The sequence below is a fragment of the Carlito syrichta genome, unplaced genomic scaffold (assembly GCF_000164805.1).
Source record: "Carlito syrichta isolate Samal-C Ts95f unplaced genomic scaffold, Tarsius_syrichta-2.0.1 Scaffold111536, whole genome shotgun sequence".
NCBI classification, from domain to species: Eukaryota; Metazoa; Chordata; class Mammalia; order Primates; family Tarsiidae; genus Carlito; species Carlito syrichta.
The window spans coordinates 158,684-181,794 of NW_007055632.1; the positions used below are offsets into that span (position 1 = coordinate 158,684).

General features: G+C 41.0%; 2 protein-coding genes across 3 annotated transcripts in view; one reads left to right on the plus strand and one right to left on the minus strand.

Moving 5' to 3' along the window:
• Window positions 1-117, minus strand: part of PDE12 (phosphodiesterase 12) — a 101,375-nt gene extending 101,258 nt beyond the window's left edge. Inside the window, exon 1 of one of the 2 annotated variants that reach the window (XM_021718204.1) lies at window positions 1-41. This exon is cut by the window's left edge and continues 1,288 nt beyond it. In XM_021718204.1, coding sequence (XP_021573879.1) covers window positions 1-41 — 41 coding nt within the window. The other variant, XM_008070058.2, reaches the window with a different exon arrangement.
• A 9,019-nt stretch (window positions 118-9,136) lies between these two features.
• LOC103272579 (dynein heavy chain 12, axonemal-like) overlaps window positions 9,137-23,111 on the plus strand; it is a 24,351-nt gene continuing 10,376 nt past the window's right edge. The window contains exons 1-3 of the mRNA XM_008070065.1: window positions 9,137-9,332; window positions 16,838-16,919; window positions 17,636-17,662. Of these exons, the coding sequence (XP_008068256.1) occupies window positions 9,163-9,332; window positions 16,838-16,919; window positions 17,636-17,662 (279 nt within the window). The 5' untranslated portion in view covers window positions 9,137-9,162. The remainder of the gene's footprint in view (window positions 9,333-16,837; window positions 16,920-17,635; window positions 17,663-23,111) is intronic.

Below are 23,111 nucleotides of genomic sequence, written 5' to 3' on the forward strand. Positions count from 1 at the left end.
ACCCCACGAAGCACGGCGCGGGCGCCCGAGAGCCTCCACATGAACCTGGTGGCCCAGCGGTTGGCAAGATCAGAGGCTCACTGTTAAGAGGAGACTGACCAGGGGACCGAGGCCGCCGGCTTTGAGACTCATTCAGAGCCGGCGACTTCCGGCCAAGAAAGGGAGGGCGAGCGGCGCTTTCGTCCCGCACTTTCGTTAGGACTGCTTACCTACTTTCCACAACCACCTATGTCTCTACTTCCTCGCAGATTAATTTTTACTTACAACTCAGGTCTGAATAAGGGAGAAGTGAAGAAAATATACAGGTGCTAGAGGGAAGTACTAGACTCCATAGTTCTGTCGAAAGCGCAGATTGGGGCGGGAGGAAAGGCGCGCCAAACCGGAAATGGCTGGGGCGGTGTCACGTGTTCCACTTTTCTGGAGGAAGCGGGCGAATCCCCTGCACACTGATTGGGCGGCGCTGTCTTCCCTCGGTCCAGAGCTGGACTGCGCAAGGGCGTAGGGGGGATGGGGAGCTCCACCCGGGTCACCGGTTTAACCAAGGCCGTGGAAGGCGTTCATTTCCTTTCCACAGCAGTGCGGATGCTACTTGCTGGCTTCCGAGGTGTGGTGGGTTCACTTCAGCCTGGCCCGGCGCCTACACGCCCAGCTGAACCTTTGTGGTAGTTAATAATGAACAATATACAATACTCCCATTTGGTGAGCGCTGACTAAGCTAAAACGCTACATACGCTATCTTATTTAAGCCTCAATTCCTATGAGGTAAGTCCCTTAGCTGTTAACAGATGTGAGGCCCAGAGAGATTAAGTTACCTGTTCAAGGTCACAGCTAGCAAATTGGCAGAAACATAGTTCTGACAAACTGGGGAAAGCTGTTTATTTTTAATTAGTAAAGAGATAAGACTCTATTTAGAATTGTCAGATTTAGCGAATAAGAATATAGGACTCTCAGTTAATTTCGAAATTCTCGCGGTGGCTGAAGCCTGTAATCCCAGCACTGGGAAGCCGAGGTGAGGGGATTGCCTGAGTCCTTGGGTTCGAGAACAGCCTGGACAATTTGGCGAGACCTAACGTCTACAATAATTCAAAAAAATAGCCGGGCGTGGTAGCGGGCACCTGTAGTTCCGGCTACTTGGAAGGCTGAGGCGGAAGGATCACCTGAGCCCAGCGAGTGGATGCTGGGGTGGCCTGAGCGTGCCACTGCACTCCAGCCTGGGTGACAGAGACTCCAACTCAAAAAAAAAAAAAAAAATCTAAATTCAGATGTGCGAGTAATAATACAGTAAGTCTTCTAGGGACGAATAAGTTCTGATCCAAGAGTGCAGTCGTAAGTAAAGCAAAGTTGGGCCAGGTACCCAACTAACACAATCAGCTATATTTGTACAGTACTGTAATAGGTTTATAATGCTTTCACACAAATACTATATTAAAAAAACAAAGAAAATTTTGGCCGGGCACGGTGGCTCAAGCTTATAATTCCAGCACTTTGGGAGGCCGAGGTGAGAGGATTGCCTGAGTCTGTGGGTTCGAGACCAGCCTGGGCAACATGGTGAGACCTCGTCTCTACAGTAAATCAAAAAATTAGCTGCATATGGGCATGCGCTTGTAGTTCGGCTACTTGGAAGGCTGAGGTGGAAGGATGGCCCGAGACCAGCCGGTTGAGGCTGTGGTGGTCAGGAGCATGCTGCTGCACTCCAGCCTGGGTGACACTGAGACACCAACTTAAAAAAAAAAACAACATTCTGGCCAATGGCTGCAACCTTTGTGTACCGTTCTACATTTGGTTCCTATGTGTCAGAAACTGTGACTTTTTTTTTTCCCTTGAGTTGGAGTCTCATGTCACCTAGGCTGGAGTGCAGTGGCGCTTTCCCGGCCACCACAGCCTCTACCAGTTGGGCTCAGGCAATCCTTCCACTTCAGCCTTCCAAGTAACCGGAACCACCGGCTTGTGCCTCCTTACCCTGTTAATTTTTTTGATTTATTGTAGAGACAAGGTCTCACCAAGTTGCCCAGGCTGGTCTTGAACCCATGGACTCAGGTAATCCTCTTGCCTTTGCCTCCCAAAATGCTGGGATTTCAGGCTTGAGCCACTGCCTTTTTTTTCCCTTAAGGTCATCTTGTTACTGTAGTTTTTATTGACAGTGCTCACAAATTTTGAGTAGTAACTGGTGATACTACTTCAAGGTATTTCCCCATCTATTCAAAACTTAATAATTTCCATTTACAGTTTTTTAAAGGGATCAACCTCTCTTTTCTATTTTATTCTTAAAATATTTATTGTAATTATAACAATTACATAATATGTACTATATAGTGTAGTATATATAGTATGTAGCATAGAATAATATGTAATACAATTTTTAATATAATAATGCCATTTAATATAACAGCAATTAAAAATTAGTTTGAAGAAAAAAATAACCTGTGTAAAATCTATCCAAGTTTAGTGTCATAAAGAAACTCTTAGCCTGGAAAACATAGTAAGACCCTAATTCTGCAAAAAAAGAAAGTGAAAAACCAGCTGGGTGTGGTGGCATGTGCCCGTAGACCTAGCTACTTAGGTAGTAGCTGAGGTGGAAGGATCACTTGAGCCCAGGAGTTGAAGGCTGCAGTGAGCTATGATGGCACCACTGCACTGTAGCCTGAATGACAGAGTGAGACCCTATTTCTTTAAAAAAAAAAAAAGAACTTTTAAACACATGGACTCATTTCTTTTCCCTGTACCCACTCATTTTAAATTTTAAAATGAGCAATGCATAGTATGAACAAATCAGCATAAATTATCTTAATATCTTCAACATTTCTACTATAAGGAAGTATATAGTATAGTAATTAGAGAATCACATTTTGGTGTCATAACAACTAATCCTTTTTATTTTTATTTATTTATTTTTTATTTGAGTTGGAGTCTCCGTAGCCAGGCTGAAGTCCAGCAGCATGCTCATGGCCACACTGGCGTTGACCTGCTGGCCTCCGGTGATCCTTCTGCCTCAGCCTTCCAAGTAGCCGGAACTACAGGCGCGTGCTACCACGTCTGGCTACTTCTTGATTTATTGTAGAGTCAAGGTCTCGCCAAGTTGCCCCAGCTGGTCTCAAGCTCACAGGCTCAAACAATAAACGCACCTCAGCATTTCAAAGTACTGGAATTACAGGCTGAGCCACTGAGTCCAGCCCACTAATCCTTTTTAAATAATCAAGACTTTGTGAAATAAACTCACCTGATCTCATAAATAGTATTTCTAGCCCTTACACTCAGAGCTAGAGCTTTTTTTTTTGAGTTGGAGTCTCACTTTGTTGCCCAGACTGGAGTACAGTGGCCTCTGCTTCCGGCCTCTGCAGCCTCGACCTGCTGGGCTCTGGTGATCCTTTCGCCTCAGCCTTCCAAGTAGCTGGAGCTACAGGCGTGCGCTACCATGCCTGGTTAATTTTTTGATTTATTGTAGAGATGAGGTCTCTCCAAGTTGCCGAGCCAAGTCTCGAATCCGCGGGCTCAGGCAACCCACTCACCTTAGCCTCCCAAAGCGCGGGATTATGGCCTGAGCCACCGAGCCTGGCTTTTTTTTTTTTTTGAGTTAGAGTCTCACTCAGTCGCCCAGACTGGAGTGCAGTGGCCACTCCCGGCCACCACAGCCTCGCCTGCTGGGCTCCGGCGATCCTTCCACCTCAGCCTTCCGAGTAGCCGGAATTACAGGCATGCGCTACCACACCTGGCTGATTTTTTGATTTATTGTAGAGATGAGGTCTTGCTGCCCAGGCGGGTCTCGAACCTGCTGGCTCAGGCAATCCACTCACCTCAGCCTCCCAAAGGCGCAGGATTACAGGCTGAGCCACCGAGCCCGGCTTATTTTTATTTTTTTATAAAGCAGGATTTATGAGAGGACAGAAAAGCTCCCAGAGTGGGAGGAGACCCAAGGGGTTGTCCAAGCTAGAACTTTTAAGGAAGGGTTTTCAGCTCCAAGGTAATATTTTTAGATAGTTAAATCTTTCTTTCTTTCTTTCAAAGCAAAGAATTTATCGAAATCTCAGCTGACTTTTTTTGCAGAAATTGACAGATTGATCCAGAAGTTTATTTTATTTTTGTCATTAAAAAGTAAAAAAACAGCCGGGCTCGGTGGCTCAGCCTGTAATTCCATGCCTTGGGAGGCTAAGGTGAGTGGATTGCCTGAGCCCGCAGGTTCGAGACCTGCTCTGGGCAACTTGGCGAGACCTCATCTCTACAATAAACAAATAAAAAAATTAACCAGGCGTGGTAGTGCGCGCTTGTAGTTCCAGCTACTTGGAAGGCTAAGGTGGAAGGATTGCTGGAGCCCAACTGGTCAACGCTGGGGTGGTTGTGAGCGTGCCACTGCCTTCCAGCCTGGGCAATGGAGTGAGACTCCAACTCAAAAAAAATCCAACAACAACAATAAAAACCCCCCAGAATTAGGAGAAAATGTAGGAGAAAATCTTCATGACTTTTAGATAACCTAAAAAAAGTTCATAATCTATAAAATAAGAAATAGATACAATGAACATTATCAAAGTTAAAAACTTTTGCTCTTCAAAAGACATCATTAAGAATAGGGAAAGACAAGCTATAGACTAGGAGACCGTATTTGCAAATTATCTGATACAGGGCTTGTATTCAGAATACATAAAGAAATTTTGACTGGGTGTGGCCAATAATTCCAACACTGGCAGTCTGAGATGAGAGGACTGCCTGAGCCCACGGGTTTGAGACTATCCTGGGCAACTTGGTAAGACCTCATCTCTACAGTTAAAAAAAAAAAAAATTAGCTGGGCATGGTGGTACATGCCTGTAGTTCCAGCTACTTGGAAGGCTGAGGTGGAAAGACCACCTGAGCTCAGCAGGTAGAGGCTACAGTGGCTGGGAGCATGCCACTGCCCTCCGGCCTGGGTGACAGAGTGAAACTCCAACTCAAAAAAGAAAATCTTGTAACTCAATGATAAAAGGTTGAATAATATAACTTTAAAAGGACAAAAAGTTTGAATAGACATTTCATCAAAAAAGATATATTCAGCCGGGCGCAGCAGCTCACACATATGATCCCAGCAGGCTGAGGTGAGAGGACTGCTTGAGCCCAGGAATTCAAGACCAACCTGGGCAACACAACAAGACACTGTACAAAAAAATTTTTAAAACAACAAAAAACAAAAAGATATATTAATGGCTAATAAGCGTATGAAAAGATGCTCAACAATATTAGTCATTAAGAAAATGCAAATAAAACCACAATGAGATACCAATATATGCCCAGTAGAATTATTTTAATAAAGATGGCAATACCAGGTGTTTGTAGGGATGTAGAGATATTGGAACCCTCTTACATTGCTGGTAGAAATGTAAAAACTTTCAGCCACTTTGGAGAAGTTTGCCAGTTTCTTTTTTCTTTTTTACTATGACATTTTACATAAAAGCAATTTCTCTTTTTTTTTTGAGTTGGAGTCTCATGGCCACTGTAGCCTCTACCTACTAGACTCTGGTGTTCCTACTACCTCAGCCTTCCAAGTAGCTGGAACTACAGGCACATGCCACCATGCCTGGCTAATTTTTGATTTATTGTAGAGATGAAGTCTCACTAAATTGCCCAGGCTGGTCTCAAACCCATGGGCTCAGGCAGTCCTTTCACCTTGACCTCCCAAAGTGCTGGGATTATAGATATGAGCCACCGCGCCCGGCCTTAGCAGTTTCTTTATTGTTTTGTTTTGTTTTTTGAAGTCAGAGTTTCACTTTGTCACCCAGGCTGGAGTGCAGTGGCACGCTCATGGCCACTGCAGCCTCAACCTGCTGGGATCAGGTGATCCTTCCACCTCAGCCTTCCAAGGAACTGGAACTACTGGCATGCGCCTCTTTGCTCCATTAATTTTTTTGATTTGTTGTAGAGACAAGGTCTCACCAAGTTGCCCAGGCTGGTCTTGAACCCTTGGGCTCAGGCAGTCCTCTTGCCTCTGCCTCTCAAAGTGCTGGAATTATAGACATAAGCTACTGCACCTGGCTAAAAGCAGTTTCTTTAAAATATTATACGTAGACTTAGATTTACTGTTCAACCATGCAGTAAGATTTCTAGGTTTCTCTCCGTGAGAAATTAATATGTATGTTTATTGAAAGACTTGTACATAAATGTTTATAGCAGCACTATTCATAACTTCCCCAAATTGGAAGCAGTCCAAATGTCCATCAGCTGGTGAATGGATAAGCCAAGTGTAATATATTGATATTATTCAGCAATAAAAAGAATGAACTTATGTTGCATGCTACATATGGATGAATATCAAATGAACATTATAATGAACATTTAATTCAATGATAATGATTCCTAATGGCAACATTTTTTTTCCTTTTTTTTGAGTTGGAGTATCACTCTGTCGCCCAGGTTGGAGTGCAGTGGCGGGCTCATGGTCACTGCAGCCTCAACCTGCTGGACTCAGGCAGTCCTTCCACTTCAGCCTTCCATATAACTAGAACTACAGGTGCATATCACCATGCTCAGCTAATTTTTCTTATTTATTGTAGACATGAGATCTGGCCAAGTTGCCCAGCCTGATCTTGAACCCCTTGAACTCGGGCAATTCTCTTGCCTCCGCCTTCCAAAGTGTTGGTATTATAGGCATGAGCCATTGTGCTCAGCTGACAGTGAACATTATTATTAAGTGAAAGAAGCCAGACACAAAAGAATACATTAAGCATGATTCCATTTAGATTAAATTTCCAGACATTGCAAACCTATAGAAACCAAAAGCAGGTTAATGCTTGTCTGGGACTGGAGGTGGGATGGGAGTTGACTGTCCAAGGGAGCTTTTTGTAGTGATAGAAATGTTTTAGAACTGGATCTTGGTAATGATAACTAATACAACTCTATAAATTAACTAAAAAATTATTGAATTGTATACTCCAAAATGGTGAATTATATAGCATGTAAATTATACCTAAATCTGTTAAAAAAAAGAATGTACATTGTATCAATCAATTCAATAAGGTAAGCAGACCCAGTAAGAGATTATATATATCTCATATATATTATGTCTCATATATATGTATGTGTATATGTGTGAATACATATATATATATACATGTATATCTGCGTGTGTGTGTATATGAATTATTACAAGCAAATGGCATTTGCAATTGTGGAGAACTGGGTAAGCAAGTTCAAGGTCTATAGGACAGGCTGTCTGTCAGGAAGAAATATCCATAGAGGGGAAAGCAATTGTCAACCCAGCTGCTGTGTGAAGTCTTACCAGGGCCTGCCTAACCTTTTTAAAAGAATGTCCATTAATTGAGTCAGGCCTATCTAGGATAATCTTCCTAGATTAATGTTAGTTTACCAGGAACTTAAATTATATCTGCAAAATCTCATAGTAGTACTAGATTGGTGTTTGACTGAATAACTGGAAGAAGATAGGTATATCATACATAAGATTGCTGCCTTCCCTTTAGTCCTTGTGTCTTAGCCTAACCAAATTGACATGCAAAAGACCATCTAATCTGTAATGGAATTAGAATTTTTTGTAACCATCATTTAATTACACAAGTATTTTGTTTTCTATAGATAGTTTGCTTTTACAAATTACCAGGAAGTTTTATTTGTTCATTCACTCAGTGACATTTTTCGAGCATCTACTGTGTGCCAGACACAATAACATTGTCTGTACTCTCATTAAAACGACCAAAAAAAGTTCTTTACATGGTGATTGGTACATAAAAGTTATTCAAATATTTGTTGAATGAATGTTCTGTTAACACACCAGCAGGGTGTATTCACCCCTCAGTTTTATTTAGCCACACAGTATTCATTAGGTTATTATCATTTAGATGGAGTATGCATGGTGCAACTTCACATAGCAAAATTGAACATTTCTCTCTCCCAGAATACTCAAAGTTTACATACCTTAGCCTGTTTGATTTTGCCAAGGGTTTCCTGAAAGTACTGTTTAAACAAATAGCAGATGTAGAAGCAAGATGAATTTTATTGCCGATTATTTACCATATTTACAGGAAGTCACTAGGGAATACTTGAAGACTTAATTCTGTCCTCTGAAAGTGGTACAGAAATCTATTTTCCAGTGGATCCAAATTTCCGTTCTTGCAGTTTTTCATAATTTGAAAATCCTGATTTCCTGGACCTCTTCCGAGGGAAGGCAGCTAGGTAACAAGTATCACCTACACTCCTTTAATTTTAGTAATGAATTATTGTTGTGATAGGTAATCCTAATCTGTCGCAGCTCAGCAACTGCCTCTCTAGGCAACCTTCATCCAGCCCCTCCAGTAGAGGCCTTGGACGGTTTCCATGGCGACGACTTTGTTTCTACCGGTCGGTAGGCGGTCGCTGCCCTCTAGCTACTCGGCTGGGAGCTGGTGGGATTTCGGAGGTTTTGTCCCCTCGTTATTCCCCTTCCTTCCACCAGGAGAGAAACTGTGAGTGTTTTTTTCTCGTTTTGGTGGCCAGGAAGTATTGAGAAACAACCAAACAGGTACTTGTTCTCTGCTTTTCTCTTCGTCTCCCTCGCAGGGCAGTTACCGCAATTTGGATGCCAGCCAAAGTACGCTCTTTCAAGGCAGGAATCTCCAAATCCTGCAGGCATTCACGGCAAAAGTAGTTGTTATTACAGTTAAATTGTTGAGCATTTACATGACATTTTATATTTGCTGCGCATTGTATCTACTTTTGCTTGATCATAGCATCACTTTCTAGAAGGTAGCAAGATTGATACAATATTGATGTTTAAAAATATTAATGATGTTAAATATCAGCTTTTTGGGTGTGGGAGATTATCCCTCAACAACTAGATTTGTTGTGGTGGTAATGGTGGTGGTGGTTTGCATCAAGGGAAAAATTTGAACCCAGAATTTTAGAACTGTGGGGCTATTTAGCGAGCATCTAATTTAATTCCTTACTTTGAACCGTTAGGAAACAGAAGCCCTAAAGAGGAAGTAACTGTCTCGCTTCTTCAAGGCAGGTGGACTGTAGAGCTAGCTCTAACAGGGATCCCTGCCCACTTACCTCAACTGCCATTCTTCAGACTAATAACCTATGCAGAAGGAAGATCCAAAGGTGTCTAGACTTTTATTTTTGTATTGATATGTTAGATATGTTATGAATGTATCAAGACTTGGTTTATGAACTTTTTCTCCTCAGAGTATCTTAATCTCTAGGGGACCAAGATGTCAGATCCAAACAAAGCTGCCATTGCAGCAGAAAAGGAGGCTCTGAACTTGAAGTTACCCCCTGTTGTCCATCCCCCAGAAAACATAGGTGTTGACACACCAGCACAAAGTAAGCTGTTAAACTACAGAAGATCCAAGGAACAGCAGAAGAAAATTAATCAGTTAGTGTAAGTAGCATATTAGTGAATAATTCTTGCTTGGAATTGAAGTGAAATTATTAGTATTCATATTCTCATAAAGAAAAGTTTACTATGCAGGTTCCTGTGTAAAATACTATCTTCAAGTTCATTAGAAAAACAACTGAAAAAGAATTGTAATGATAGCAAATATTATGCACTGCTTACTCTATCAGACATTGTTCTTAGCATTTTACCTGAACTTCTTACAACAACTTTATAAGGTAGGTACTATTGTTAGTTCAATTTTTTAGGTGAATAAACTGAGGTACAGAGAAGTTAAGTAACTTGCCTAGGGTCACACAATTGGGGTCTAGACCCAGTCAGTCTGGTTCTAAAGTTCGCATGCTTAAGCACCACACTATTTCTCCTCTCAGTACATACATATTATAATCATATTGGTCCCTGAAAGGAAAAACAAATATTTGGACCTCTTAAAAACAGCATTACTGGACAAATATGTAATAACATATCTTGAAACTACTTGTATTTGAATTTTTTCTTTCTATACAAAAGAAAACATGGTTCCACATTCAGCTCCTTTCTCCCCCTCCAATTTAGTGGAAATTAAAACTAAGTTATGTACCAACTACCAAAGGCTGTGATAAGGAAGATTCAGTTCAACTCAGCAGTTACTGAGAATTTCACCGGCACCTGACTCTGCTGGGCTCTGGGGTAAAAAGAAAAAGACATAGATCTCATTTTACAAAATTCTAATCCAACACTAATCTGTAAAATGGAAAATTTCTCTCTGGTGGATTTTGCTTTGCTTTCTACATTCTCTTTCTTGGTTGGCTTCATTATAAGCATTTTTATGCAGCTAACTAAGTTTTATAACTATATTGTTGATTATACTGTTGCAAATTTAATAATTTACATTTTTGCTAATTTTACTTTCCTTACAATTAAAAAGGTCTATTAATAATATAACTTCTCTAGATTTACATTTTTATTAGTCCACCAATCGTTTACTGATATTTAAATAAAAATTTATAAGGTATATTAACTAATATAAGTTCATGTACTATTAGCGATGTTTTACCCCTTTGTTCCATAAGGACATTACGTGGTGGAAATATTATATCAGTCAAAAAACTTGTAATGGGGCAACCCCTTCAGGTCTCCTCCCACTGTGGGAGCTTTTCTGTCCTCTTAATAAATCCTTTCTCAAAAAAAAAAAAAATCTGTAATGATTCTAAATTATATTACAAATATGACTGATGTGAATCATGTGGATCAGTTTACTTCTATATATTGTTTTTTGTGAAAATCTTTAAAGTGGTGGAGAAAATAATTCTCCTGGGGACTAGAAATATGTGTTATTAATTTCTATATACTGAGAATAAAAAAAAAAAACCAACAATGAAAAACCTGTATCCCATATTAATTTTGTCAAGCTTCTGATTGATTAGTTGAGAAGTGGTTTTCAGGAATCACGAGTGCATCCTTCCACATCTTCTTCAAACAACAGACTGGACAATAAATTATATATTAATGTGGGAGGAAGAAAACGAGATTGCCTTGTCTGCTTGAATAGAAAAATATCAGATGGACGATGTGTAACAAATTACTATTGCACAGTATGTGTCAATGAACCTACAATGCATGTCAGTGACTGTTTCACACATTACCACATGTTAGAAAAAATAAGATAAAATTTTGATTTTTATTGCCATAAATAAGTTCCTCAATATCTACAATTCCATTATAAGCCAAGTATCATGACAATAAAATGATTATTTCCAACACTATGCTATTTAATATAAAGTGATTTGTTTTTCACCACTTATTTATTTAATTTTAATTTTTTTCTTTTTTGAGTTGAAGTCTCACTCTGTTGCTCAGACTGGAGTACAGTGGCACACTCACGGCCACCACAGCCTCCACCTCCATCTGCTGGGCTCAGGCGAGTGTTCCACCTCAGCCTTCCAAGTAGCTGGAACTACAGGCACACTACCATGCTCAGCTAGTTTTTGATTTGTTGCAGAGGTGAGGTATCGACAAGTTGCCCAGGCTTGTCTTGAACCCCTGGACTTAGGCAGTCCTCTCACCTCGGTCTCCCAGAGTGCAGGGATTACAGGCTTGAGCCACCGTGCCCAGCCACCATTTTTTAAAGAAGTACAATTGAGTTGCTGGTAGGTGATCTTTGAGATGTCTCTGAGTGCAAAGGGTTTTTGTTTTGTGTTTTTTTTTTAGAGTTTCACTCTGTTACCCAGGCTGGAGTGCAATGGCATGATAATGGCTCACCTCAGCCTCAAACTCCTGTGCTCAAGAATCCTTTCTCCTTAGCCTCTCTAGTAACTGGGACTATGGGCACATGCCACCACACTTGGCTAACTTTTTAATTTTTTTGTAGAGGCGAGGTCTCGCTATGTTGCCCAGGCTGGTCTCCAACTCCTAGGCTCAGGTAATCCTCCTGCCTTGACCTTCCAAAGTACTAGGATTACAGGCCAGTACAGGATTACATGCCACCACCCCTGGCCTATTTAATTAATTATTTTTTGAGTTGGAGTCTCACTGTGTCACCCAGGCTGGAGTGCAATGGCCTCCACGGCCACTCACGGCCACCTCAGCGTCGACCTACTGGGCTCATGCAATCCTTCCACCTCACCCTTCCAAGTAGCTGGAACTACAGTAGTGGGCCGCCATGCCTAGCTAATTTTTTTCTGATATATTGTAGAGAAGAGGTCCGCCAAGTAGCCTGGGCTGGTCTCGAACCCGTGGGCTCGGGCAGTTCACTTGCCCCGGCCTCCGAACGTGCTGGGATTACAGGCTGAGCCACTGAGCCTGGCCTATTTACTTGTTTTTAATTGTTAGTATACAAAGCAAAAACAAAGTGAAAAACCTCACTCTTTCATTCTTCACATCTCTTTATAGCCAGTTGAAGAAAACATGCTCCAGAAATTGTTGCTTTATTTTTTAATTTTTATTATTTTTTTTGAGTTGGAGTCTCACTCTGTCGCCCAGACTGGAGTGCGGTGGCTGCTCCCGGCCACCGCAGCCTCGACCTGCTGGGCTCTGGCGATCCTTCCGCCTCAGCCTTCCAAGTAGCCAGAATTACAGGCATGCGCTACCACGCCCGGCTGATTTTTTGATTTATTGTAGAGATGAGGTCTCGCTGCCCAGGCGGGTCTCGAACCCGCAGGCTCAGGCAATCCACTCACCTCAGCCTCCCAAAGGCGCGGGATTACAGGCTGAGCCACCGAGCCCAGCTAAATTGTTGCTTTATTAAAGGGCAGCATTTATATATAAAGAACTCGAAGAAGTTAGGCATATTTGTGTTGAGATAATTACAGTGAAAGTCTGCTAACTAGCTAGTGCCAGCTAGCATGCCAAAATATAAGGCAAATTCCTTGAAAGTAGTAATCATTGATAAGAGCTGGATTGTTGAGGGGGATATGATGGATGAAGAGAAGTCAGGCCTGGGTCTTAAAGATTAGCAAAGAAAAGAAGAAGGAGGATATTCCAGGCACATTTTCTACTTCATGTAGAAAAAGTCTTAGGTATTTTAGTTTAGTGCAGGGTCAGTAAGATTCAACAGGGAAATAAGGCTACTCAGTAAGCTAATTTAGGCCAGATGAGGTGGCTCATGTCTATAATCCCAGCACTTTGAGGGACAAGGTGGGAGGATTGCTTGAGGCCAGGAGTTTGAGATGAGCCTGGTCAGCATACATAGACCCTGTCTCTACAAAACCCAGCCAGACGTGGCAGTGCTCAGCTATAGTCCCATCTACTTGGGAGGCTGAGGTGTGAGGATAGCCTGGGTGTATGAGACTGCAGTGAACTAGGATCATGCCACTGTACTCCAGCCTAGGTGGCAGAGCAAAACCCTGCTTAAAAACCAAACAAACAAACAAAAAAAACTAATTCAGTCTTATACTACTTTAATAAATGTAAAATGCCTAGAATATGAGAGAGAAAGTTTTCACACTGCTCAAATAACATTTGGAATTCTGAGATCACAGTTTAAGAGGGATTTTGAATGCTCACTTCAGTAGCACATATACAAAAATTGGAATAATACAGAGAAGATTAACATGGTCCCTGTACAAGAATGACATGCAAATTCATGAAGTATTTCCCTTTTTTTTAAAAAGGGACATTGATAAATCAGAATAGAGATACAGCTGTCGTATTCTGTTTTTTGTTGCTATAACTGGATGCCACAGACTGGGTAATTTACAAAGAATAGAGGTTTATTTAGTGCACGGTTATGAAGGCTGGGAAGTTCTAGAGCATGGTGCTGGCATCTGGTGAGGGCCTTCTTGCTGTTATAGCATGGAAGAAGGCATCACATGGTGAGAGGGCAGGAGAGCGAGAGAAAGCTTGCTTTTATAATGAAGCCACTCCCACGATAATGCACCCACTTCTCTTATAGCGATATTAATCCAGTCATGAGGGCAGAGCCCTTATTAATTCATTTATGAAGACAGAGGAATTAATTTTCCAACACATGAACTTTTGGGGGACATATTTAAATCCTAGCAAGAGAAGAGTGAGGACATTTGAAACTACATAGTTTGAAGAAATCTGATTCACTTAACTGGTGAGAGTATAGGCTCTAGCCTTAGTCAGGCCTGAATTCATATCTCATCTCTGCTGTTTATTAGCTGTGCAAATTTGACAAATTATGTAACTTATCTTCAAGTTGCTATCTATAAGATGGGGAAAAATAATGTTTACCTCTTAGGATTGTTGTGAGAGTTAAATGAGATCCATATATACAAAGATCTTAAGCTAATGCCTAGAACATAGTAAGATCACCATAAGCAGTAACTCGTTGACAGGAACAGGTGAAGGAACTGGATAGGTGTCATTTTGAAAGTATAACATGGAAGAACATTATGAATATTTTTTATATAGCTTCAGAGTATAAGTTATAAAGATAGCCATACACAGTGGCTCACACTTGTAATCCCAGCACTTTGGGAGGTAGAGGCGAGAAAATTGTATGAGCTTAGGGGTTTGAGACCAGCTGGGGCAACTTGGTGAGACCACTGTCTTGACAATAAATCAGAAAGAAAAAATTAGCTGGTCATGGTGGTGCATGCCTCTAGTTCCAGTTACTTGGAAGCCTGAGGCAGAAGGATCACCTGAGCCCAGCAGGCCAATGCTACGTTAACTGTGAGCATGCTACTCCACTCCAGCCTGGGTGACAGAGAGAGACTCTGATGCCAAAAAAAAAAAGAAGAAGAAGAAGAAGAAGAAACTACAAAAGATACAGCTCAATATAAGAAATTTGTTCCTGGCCAGGCTCGGTGGCTCAGCCTGTAATCCTGCGCTTTGGGAGACCGAGGTGAATTGCCTGAGCCCGCAGGTTCGAGACCCGCCTGGGCAACTTGGCAAGCCCTCATCTCTACAATAAACCAAAAAAATTAGCCAGGCATAGTAACACGCGCCTGTAGTTCCAGCTACTTGGAAGGCTGAGGTGGAAGGATCACCAGAGCCCAGCAGGTTGAGGCTGCGGTGGCCGGTGGCTGTAAGCAGCCACTGCACTCCAGTCTGGGTGACTGAGTGAGACTCCAACTCAAAAAAAAAGAAATTTGTTCCTAAGAATATGAGCTAGCTGACAGTAAATGGGGCTGCCTCAGAAAGTGATGACTGCTATTTCCCCTCCAACAATCTTCTAGAGTACCATGAAAACAAATTGATATTGTAGAAAGTATTCATGTATTGGCTAAGGTACAGTACTGACTAGACATGCAAGATCTTTTGCAAATCCACTATTCTGATCATTTGTTCAACAGATATTAATTAAGCTCCTACACCTCGATGGATACTTTTTTTTTTTTTTTTAGAAAGCAGGATTTATTGAGAAGACAGAGAAGCTCCCACAGTGGGAGGGGACCCGAAGGGGTTGCCTGATGGATACTTCTAAGTGGTGTGGATACAGCAGTGAGCAAAACACACCGTCCTTGTCTTTATGCAGTTTACCAGTCTATGGTTTTATGGCTCCTGTGGACACCCTTTTCTTGAAATTCCTGTTGGTTCTTCTCTTACCTCTCTGATAGCGTCTCTTTTGTTCCTTCAATTGTTTTTTCTCATTCCTGTCATACTTGACATCCTCTAGTCTTCTTTCTGAAGTCTTTTTTCTTTTCCTTGTATGCTTTCTTCATTGGGCATCTCTTCCAATGTGTGTAGCCTTTATAACCTGTTAGATTTGTCATCCTAAGAATATTTCCATGCTCAAAACCTCTCAGTAACTCCTCATTGACTTTTGAATTTAAAAAGTTTGCTGTTTGAGACCCTTAGCTGTCTATTTCAGTCTATCCCCCTTTGATACTTTCCTTGCCTTCTTGTTTCTCAGGGTCCTTTATCCCCCTTTTTTTCAGATCCCAGGAAAACCACATCTTCACCTGAAATTCTCTCTTTCATTTATAACTTGTTACAGATGCTAACATTTTAACGTGGCCTTTACAGATACTCTCAAGTAGAAGAGAACTTGTCCTTCCTCTGAACCACCAGGGTGCCCATATGGCATTCTGTTTTTTTTTCTTCTCACCTAATCAGTTTATGAATCTCTTGAGATTTTTTCCTGCTCTATTTTAATAACACCCAGCATTGTGACTTGCATAATGTAGTCATTCAGTAAATATGTGTTTACAATGAATAGATTATACAATAGGATAATACAACTTAAAGAGGAAATTATATTTTATGGATGAAAAAAATCCATAAAGAGTTTTGAAGGTAGAGTGTTTATTAAGCACCTCCTCTGTGACAGCTATTGTTCTAGGCATTGGGGATAACAGCAATGAATAAAACAGTCTACAAAATATACTATGTCAAAATGATAGTAAGTACTTTGAAGCAAGAAAAGTGAGGAATAAAGGAATGGGTAGTGAAGAAGGTGCTACTTAATACTAGGGGGAAGGGGATGTTTCTCTGACATGGTAGCAGGCATTTGTACGGAGATTATTCAAGTAAGGGCCAACTATGTATCTGGATTAATTTTTTTTTTTAAGTCAGGGTCTCACTTTGTCACCTAGGCTGGAGTGCAGTGGCATGATCATGGATCACCACAGCCTTGACCTCCTGGGCTCAGGCAGTCCTCTCTCTTCAGCCTCTTGAGTGGCTGGGAATACAAGTGTGCACCACCAAGCCTAGTTGTTGTTTTTTTTTTTATAGAGACAAAGTTTTGCTATGTTGCCCGGGCTGTTCTTGAACTCCTGGGTTCAAGCAATCCTTCAACCTTGGCCTCCCAAAGTGTTAGGATTATAGGCATGAGGCACTTTACCTGTCTAGGATTAATTTTTAAATTTTCAGTAAGTTATAATTGAAAAACATTGGTATTTATTTTTAGTCTCACCCTGTTACATTAAACATGAATAATTTTAAAATTAAGATCTCATTGATGATGTATTGGGATTTGTTTCTCATAAAAAATTAAAGTAACTCTCGAATATTTCTCAGTTGGAAAAATGCTCAAATTGTAATATTTTAATAACTTATGCTACCTTCAAGAGAGTCATACATTTTTCTAATATGCATTTCAGAATGGATGAAGCCAGAAGAAATTTAGACAGAACACTGGGTAAAAGAACACCTCAAGTACCAGAACCTGATTATCCTTCAACTGTAAGTTTATATTTTCTCCTTAAAAATGTTATCCTTATGCCATTTTAATTCTTAAGTCATTCTCAATATAATTAATATTTTAAAAAAGAATAGCAGATATATTTTAAACTATATCTTTACTTTTATTTATTTATTTTTGTTTTTAAAGAATTGCACAGCAGTTAGATTGGAAATATAGATAATTTAAAAAGTAAATTAGAGAGAAAGAAGAGAGTCACCTCCCCAAGGCAGGGGAAGGAACCAAAGCTTAGGAAACATGATGGTGGCCACAGTTCAAAGAGCACATGGCCACACCAGAGTTTAGTAAAGCAATGGCAAATGGAGAATGGGAAGGGAGAGGAAGAGGGATGGGGATGGGGAAGGGGATGGGGAGGAGGAGGGAGAAATGGAGGAGGGGAGGGAAGGGATGGAGAGGGGAAGAGGGGAGAGGAGAGGAGAGGAGGGGGGGAGAGAGAGAGAGAGAGAGAGAGAGAGAGAGAGAGAGAGAATGAGAGAGAATGAGAATGAGAGAGGGAGAGGAGAGTCACCTCCCAAGGTCCCAAGGTAGGGGAGGAGGCTAAAGCTTAGGAAAACATGGCCTGGCCATAGCTCCAAGAACATATGACCAGACCATAGCTTAGCAAGGCAATGGTGAGTCTATGTCTTTAGTTTTTTAAAAATTTAAATTAATCTTGAAATTTTCTTCCTGATTTAATTGTCTTATTTGTTTTTGACAGATGACCAGTGAAATTAAAAAAAAAGGAGTGAGTTCAATTTTTTTATATTTCTTGTTTTGAAAATGTTCAGAGAAATTATTACAAAGTAGTTCCTTCTAAGACCACCTGCTAACTCCCATTCTAGAAAAGAAAGTAATTTAGAAACTGAAATTTTTACATTTTCTTCCCAAGGGAACAAGCATGTCATGGACATTATGGGTCTTAAGAATTAAATTGTTTTTGCCATTCATTATTTGAGAATTAATTGGGTAGATATTTTCATTTTTTCCCCAAAAAACTGAAAAATATATTCAAAGTGGCAGTTATAAAGGAAATGCATCTCTCTTTTTTGTTAGGGTGATAATTGATTATTCTAGTATTGATATAGTGATGATTATTTATCTACTCAACAAATACCTATCAAAAATCTATTATATGCTAGCCACTTGCTAGGTACTAGAGTTTTTTTTAAAAGACACTGATGGCTGGGTATGGTGGTTCACACCTGTAATCCCAGCATTTTGGGAGGCCAAGAGAGGAGAATTGACTTGAGCTCAGGAGTGGAGACTAGCCTGGGCAACATAGCGAGACCTTGTCTCTACAAAAAAATTTAAAAATTAACTGGCCATGGTGGTGCCTGCCTGTAGTCCCAGCTACTCAGAAGGCTGAGGCAGAGAACTTCGTCACCTGAGCCCATGAGGTTGAAGTTGCAGTGAGCCATGATTGTGCCACTTGCACTTCAGCCTGGATGACAGAGTGAGACTCTGTCTCAAAAAAAAGGAACACTGACAGCACGAGTGACTACGTGGGATTATGATGTGATTGGTAGAAAGATGACAATATTTAAAATGTCTTTACTAGCAAAGGATACAGAAATTTATAGAGCTGGTTACACAAAAGAGGAAATTATGTAACATGTCAAATTCTCTTTGGGGATGGGGTCTGGATGATACTTCTCTGTGGATTGAGAATATTTGGAAGAAACTCTTTTTTCGCTTTTTTAAAGTTTTTGTTTTTGTTTTTGTTTTTTGAGTTGGAGTCTCACTCTGTCACCCGGTGCACCCTCATGGCCACTGCAGCCTCAACCTGCTGGGCTTAGGTGATCCTTCCGCCTCAGCCTTCCAAGTAGCTCGAACTACAGACTCACACCAGCACACCTAGCTATGTGTTTGTTTTTTTTTAAGTCCTTCGTCTTTCTCACGTGGCCTCCCAACTTTTCTAGAGACTTTGGATATGGATCTGCCTCTTTACTAGGTTTAAGAACTGATACAAAACAACCCTGAAACATTAATAAATATTTAATATATGGATGGGTAAACTGCAAGATGTATTTGTGTATATGTGTTTGACATTCTCACTGTTCCTAGCCAGACATGAAAATAGTCTGAGCTCACCGCCCTTAGCAGTATGGCTTCTACAAACTCCACCACTTCATCATCATTGTCACCAGGGACTATTAATCACCAAATTCAAAGGATATTTTTTCAATACTTCTCTCACTTGGACTTCTACTTGACTGTTTATTTTTATTTTTTTTTGAGTTGGAGTCTCACCCTGTTGCCGAGACTGGAGCAGTGGTACGCTCACAGCCACCTACTGGGTTCTAGGGATCCTTCCACCTCAGCCTTCCAAGTTGGCAAACTACAGGCGCGCTACCACGCCCAGCTAATTTTTTGATTTATTGTAGAGATGAGGTCTCGCCAAGTTGCCCTGGCTGGTTTCAAACCCATGGGCTCACCTTGGCTTCCCAAAGTGCTTGGATTACAGGCTTGAGCCACTGTGCCCGGCCTCTACTTGACTTTTTAAAAAAACTTTTTACTTTGGAATAATTGGATACTTGAATCAGTAGAACAGAATACAGAACCCAGAAATAGACTCCCACAAATATAGCCAACTGATTTTTTTCTTTTTCTTTTTTTTGAGATGAGGCCTCACTATGTTGCCCTGGTTGAAATTGAAGTCCTGGACTTAAGTGATATTCTATCCTCAGCCTTCCAAAAAGCTTGGATTACAGATACATGCCACCATGCCTAAGTTGAAAAGTCATTCAATGGAGGAAGAATAGTTTTCCTAACAAATGGGGGAAGGCCATTGGATATCCATAAAACAAACAAAAACTTCAGCCTAAACCTCATTTTTTTGTACAAAAACGAACTAAAAATTGATCACAGGTTTAAATGTAAAGTGTAAAATTAAAAAAAAAAAAATTTTGACGAAGACTTAGAGGAAACATAAATTATAAAACTTTTAGAAGAAAAGCTAGGGCTAGGCAAATTGTTCTTAGGCATGACCTCAAAAGCATAATCCATAAAATTAAAAAAATAAAAAAAAATTGGATTTCATAAAAGTTAAAAACTATAGCTCAGTGAAAGACCTTGTTAAGAGGGTGAAAAAACAAGCTACACACTGGGAGAAATATTTATAAACCACATATCCAACAAAGGACTTGTATCTGGAATATGTAAAGAAGTCTTAAGATTCAATGGTATGAAAACAAAAAATCCAGTTAGAAGTTGAGTAAAAGATGTGAACAGACATTTTACTATAGAGGATATATGGATGGCAAGTAAGCACATGAAAGATACTCAACATCATTAACCATTAGGATAACACAAATTAAAACCATGATGAGTTCTCACTACATACCTATTAGAATGGCTGAAATAAAAGAGTGAAAATTTCAGCCTACTTTTGACAACACTGACAATTTATTTCCTTTCTAATGTTCACTTTATTCTTCTGGCTCTATTATTTCTCTGTCATCTTTGTGGGATTTTCTTCCTTGCCTGGCTGTAACCACTGTTCTCTTTCCTTGAATCACCCTGGTAATTCTCTTTTTCTGGTTTCAACTACCTTCTATATGTTGATGACTCACAGAGATTTTTATGCACAAATATCTCAAATTCAACATATCAGAAAAAGTACCCATCAGCTCCTTCTGTAAGACTCCTCTTCCTCATTCTTTATTCTAGTTGTTATCACCATCTGTGCTGCTGCTTGTACTTAAAATATTTGAGTCTTAACTTCTCTTTTTCCCTCCCCACTATCTTCCTGCCATATAGTTAGCCCCCAAGAACTCTGAGTAGTTCTCAAGTTAGTCCTCTTCTTGTCCTGTCCTTAGATCAGAACTTCATCTCTTTTCTTGACTACAGCAGCCATCAGTGCCTTCCAAAATGTATAGAATTACAGTTTAACATGGGATGCAAGACGCTTGCCTACCCTTCAGCCTCTTCTCTCACCACTCTCTGTATCATACATACATGCTCCATCAACATGGATTTGCTTATTATTCCTTGAGGGAATATGACATTTCTCACATCACTGCATTGGGTCAAGCATGTCCTTCACCATGTATGCTTCCTATTATCCGGCTGTCCCTAATTCAGCTCAGTCATCACTCCCCAGGAAGTCTTTCTCTATTCCTATGGGTTTGGATAGATATCTTCCTCTTTGCTCCCGTTATGCCTGTTCATTTTTATTATTTTACTTAGCACATTGTATTAGGTATTATGTTTATCTTTTAAAACAATATTGTCATAATCTATCATAGGAGTAGAAAAAAAGCAACAAAAAAAAACCAAAAAACAAACTCAAACAAAACAAACCACCCATAATATTACCTATTTCCTATGAGAAAAAATTGTCTATTAAATGATCATTTCCCACCGAGCTCGGTGGCTCAGCCTGTAATCCCGCGCTTTGGGAGGCCGAGGTGAGTGAATTGCCTGAGCCCGCGGGTTCAAGACCCGCCTGGGCAACTTAGCGAGACCTCATCTTTACAATAAATCAAAAAAATTAGCTGGGCATGGTAGTGCGCCCCTGTAGTTCCAGCTACTTGGAAGGCTGAGGCAGAAGGATTGCTGGAGCCTAGCAGGTCGAGGCTGCAGTGGCCGGGAGCGGCCGTTGAACTCCAGTCTGGGTGACTGTTGAGACTCCAACTCAAAAAATAATAAATAAATAAGTAAATGATCATTTCCCATGTTTGTGTTGTGTTTGAAATAAAAGGCCAGGTGTAGTGACTCATTCCTGTAATCCCAGCACTTTGGGAAGCCGAAGTGAGAGGATTGCCTGAGCCCTCACGGGTTCGAGACCAGCCTAGGGAATTTGGTGAGACCTCATCTCTACAATAAATCAAAAAATTAGCCAGGTGTGTTGGCGCACCTGTAGTTCCAGCTACTTAGAAGACTGAGGCAGAAGGATCACCTGAGCTGAGCAGGTTGAGGCTGCGGTGGCCATGAGCGTGCCACTCACACTCCAACCTGGGCAACAGAGTTAGACTTCGACTCAAAAAAGAAATTAAAAAATGAGAGAAAAAAAAAAAGATCTATTTCCTACTCTTTAGGCTAGGAATTGCTTCTTTGTTTTGAGCTAGGATCTGACTCTGTCACCCAGGCTGAAGTGCAGTGGCATGATCATGGCTCACCGCAGCCTCAACCCTCTGGACTCAGGCAATTTTTTTTTTTGAGTTGGAGTCTCACTCTGTCGCCCAGACTGGAGTGCAGTGGCCGCTCCCGGCCACCGCAGCCTCGACCTGCTGGGCTCCGGCGATCCTTCTGCCTCAGCCTTCCAAGTAGCTGGAACTACGGGCGTGCGCTACCACGCCCGGCTGATTTTGTTGTTGTTGTTGTTGTTGATTTATTGTAGAGATGAGGTCTCGCTGCCCAGGCAGGTCTCGAACCCACGGGCTCAGGCAATCCACTCACCTCAGCCTCCCAAAGGCGCGGGATTATAGGCTGAGCCACCGAGCCCGGCTCTCAGGCAATCTTTTTGCCTCAATCTCCCAAGTAGCTAGGACTACAGGCATGCACCCACGCCCAGTTAATTTTTAAAATTTTTTTGTAGAGACAGTGTGTTGATAAGTTAACTTGGCTGGTCTTGAATTCCTGGGCTCAAGCAATCCTCCTACCTCAGCCTTGAAAAGTGCTCAGCCAGGAATTGCTTCTTAATCAACAGCTGTGATATTGAATACAAATAGTAGGTACTCAACAAATGATTGATGAATGAATAAATAAAAACACTTATAGTTCAGTAAAATATAACAGCTGCTATGATAGTAGCAGCTATGATAGTATGATAGTATGAGGAGACTACAGTAAGGGCATAAAATAGGAAGTTTTCAAGAAAGTTTTTGAAAGTACATGATTTGACTTAGAAAATACAGTGTTTTGCTAAGAAAGATTATATACTTCTAATCTAAGGATCAAACATTTTTATTTTAGAAGATGAAATGGTTAAAAAAAGGTTTAAGTTAAAGAGACATAGTTAAGCCAGCTCGGTGGCTCAGCCTGTAATCCCGTGCTTTGGGAGGCTGAGGTGAGTGGATTGTCTGAGCCACGGGTTCGAGACTTGCCTAGGCAACTTGGCGAGACCTCATCTCTATAATAATTCAAAAAATTAGCCGGGCATGGTAGTGCGTGCCGGTAGTTCCAGATACTTGGAAGGATGAGGCGGAAAGATCACCGGAGCCCAGCAGGTCGAGGCTGCAGTGGCCGGGAGC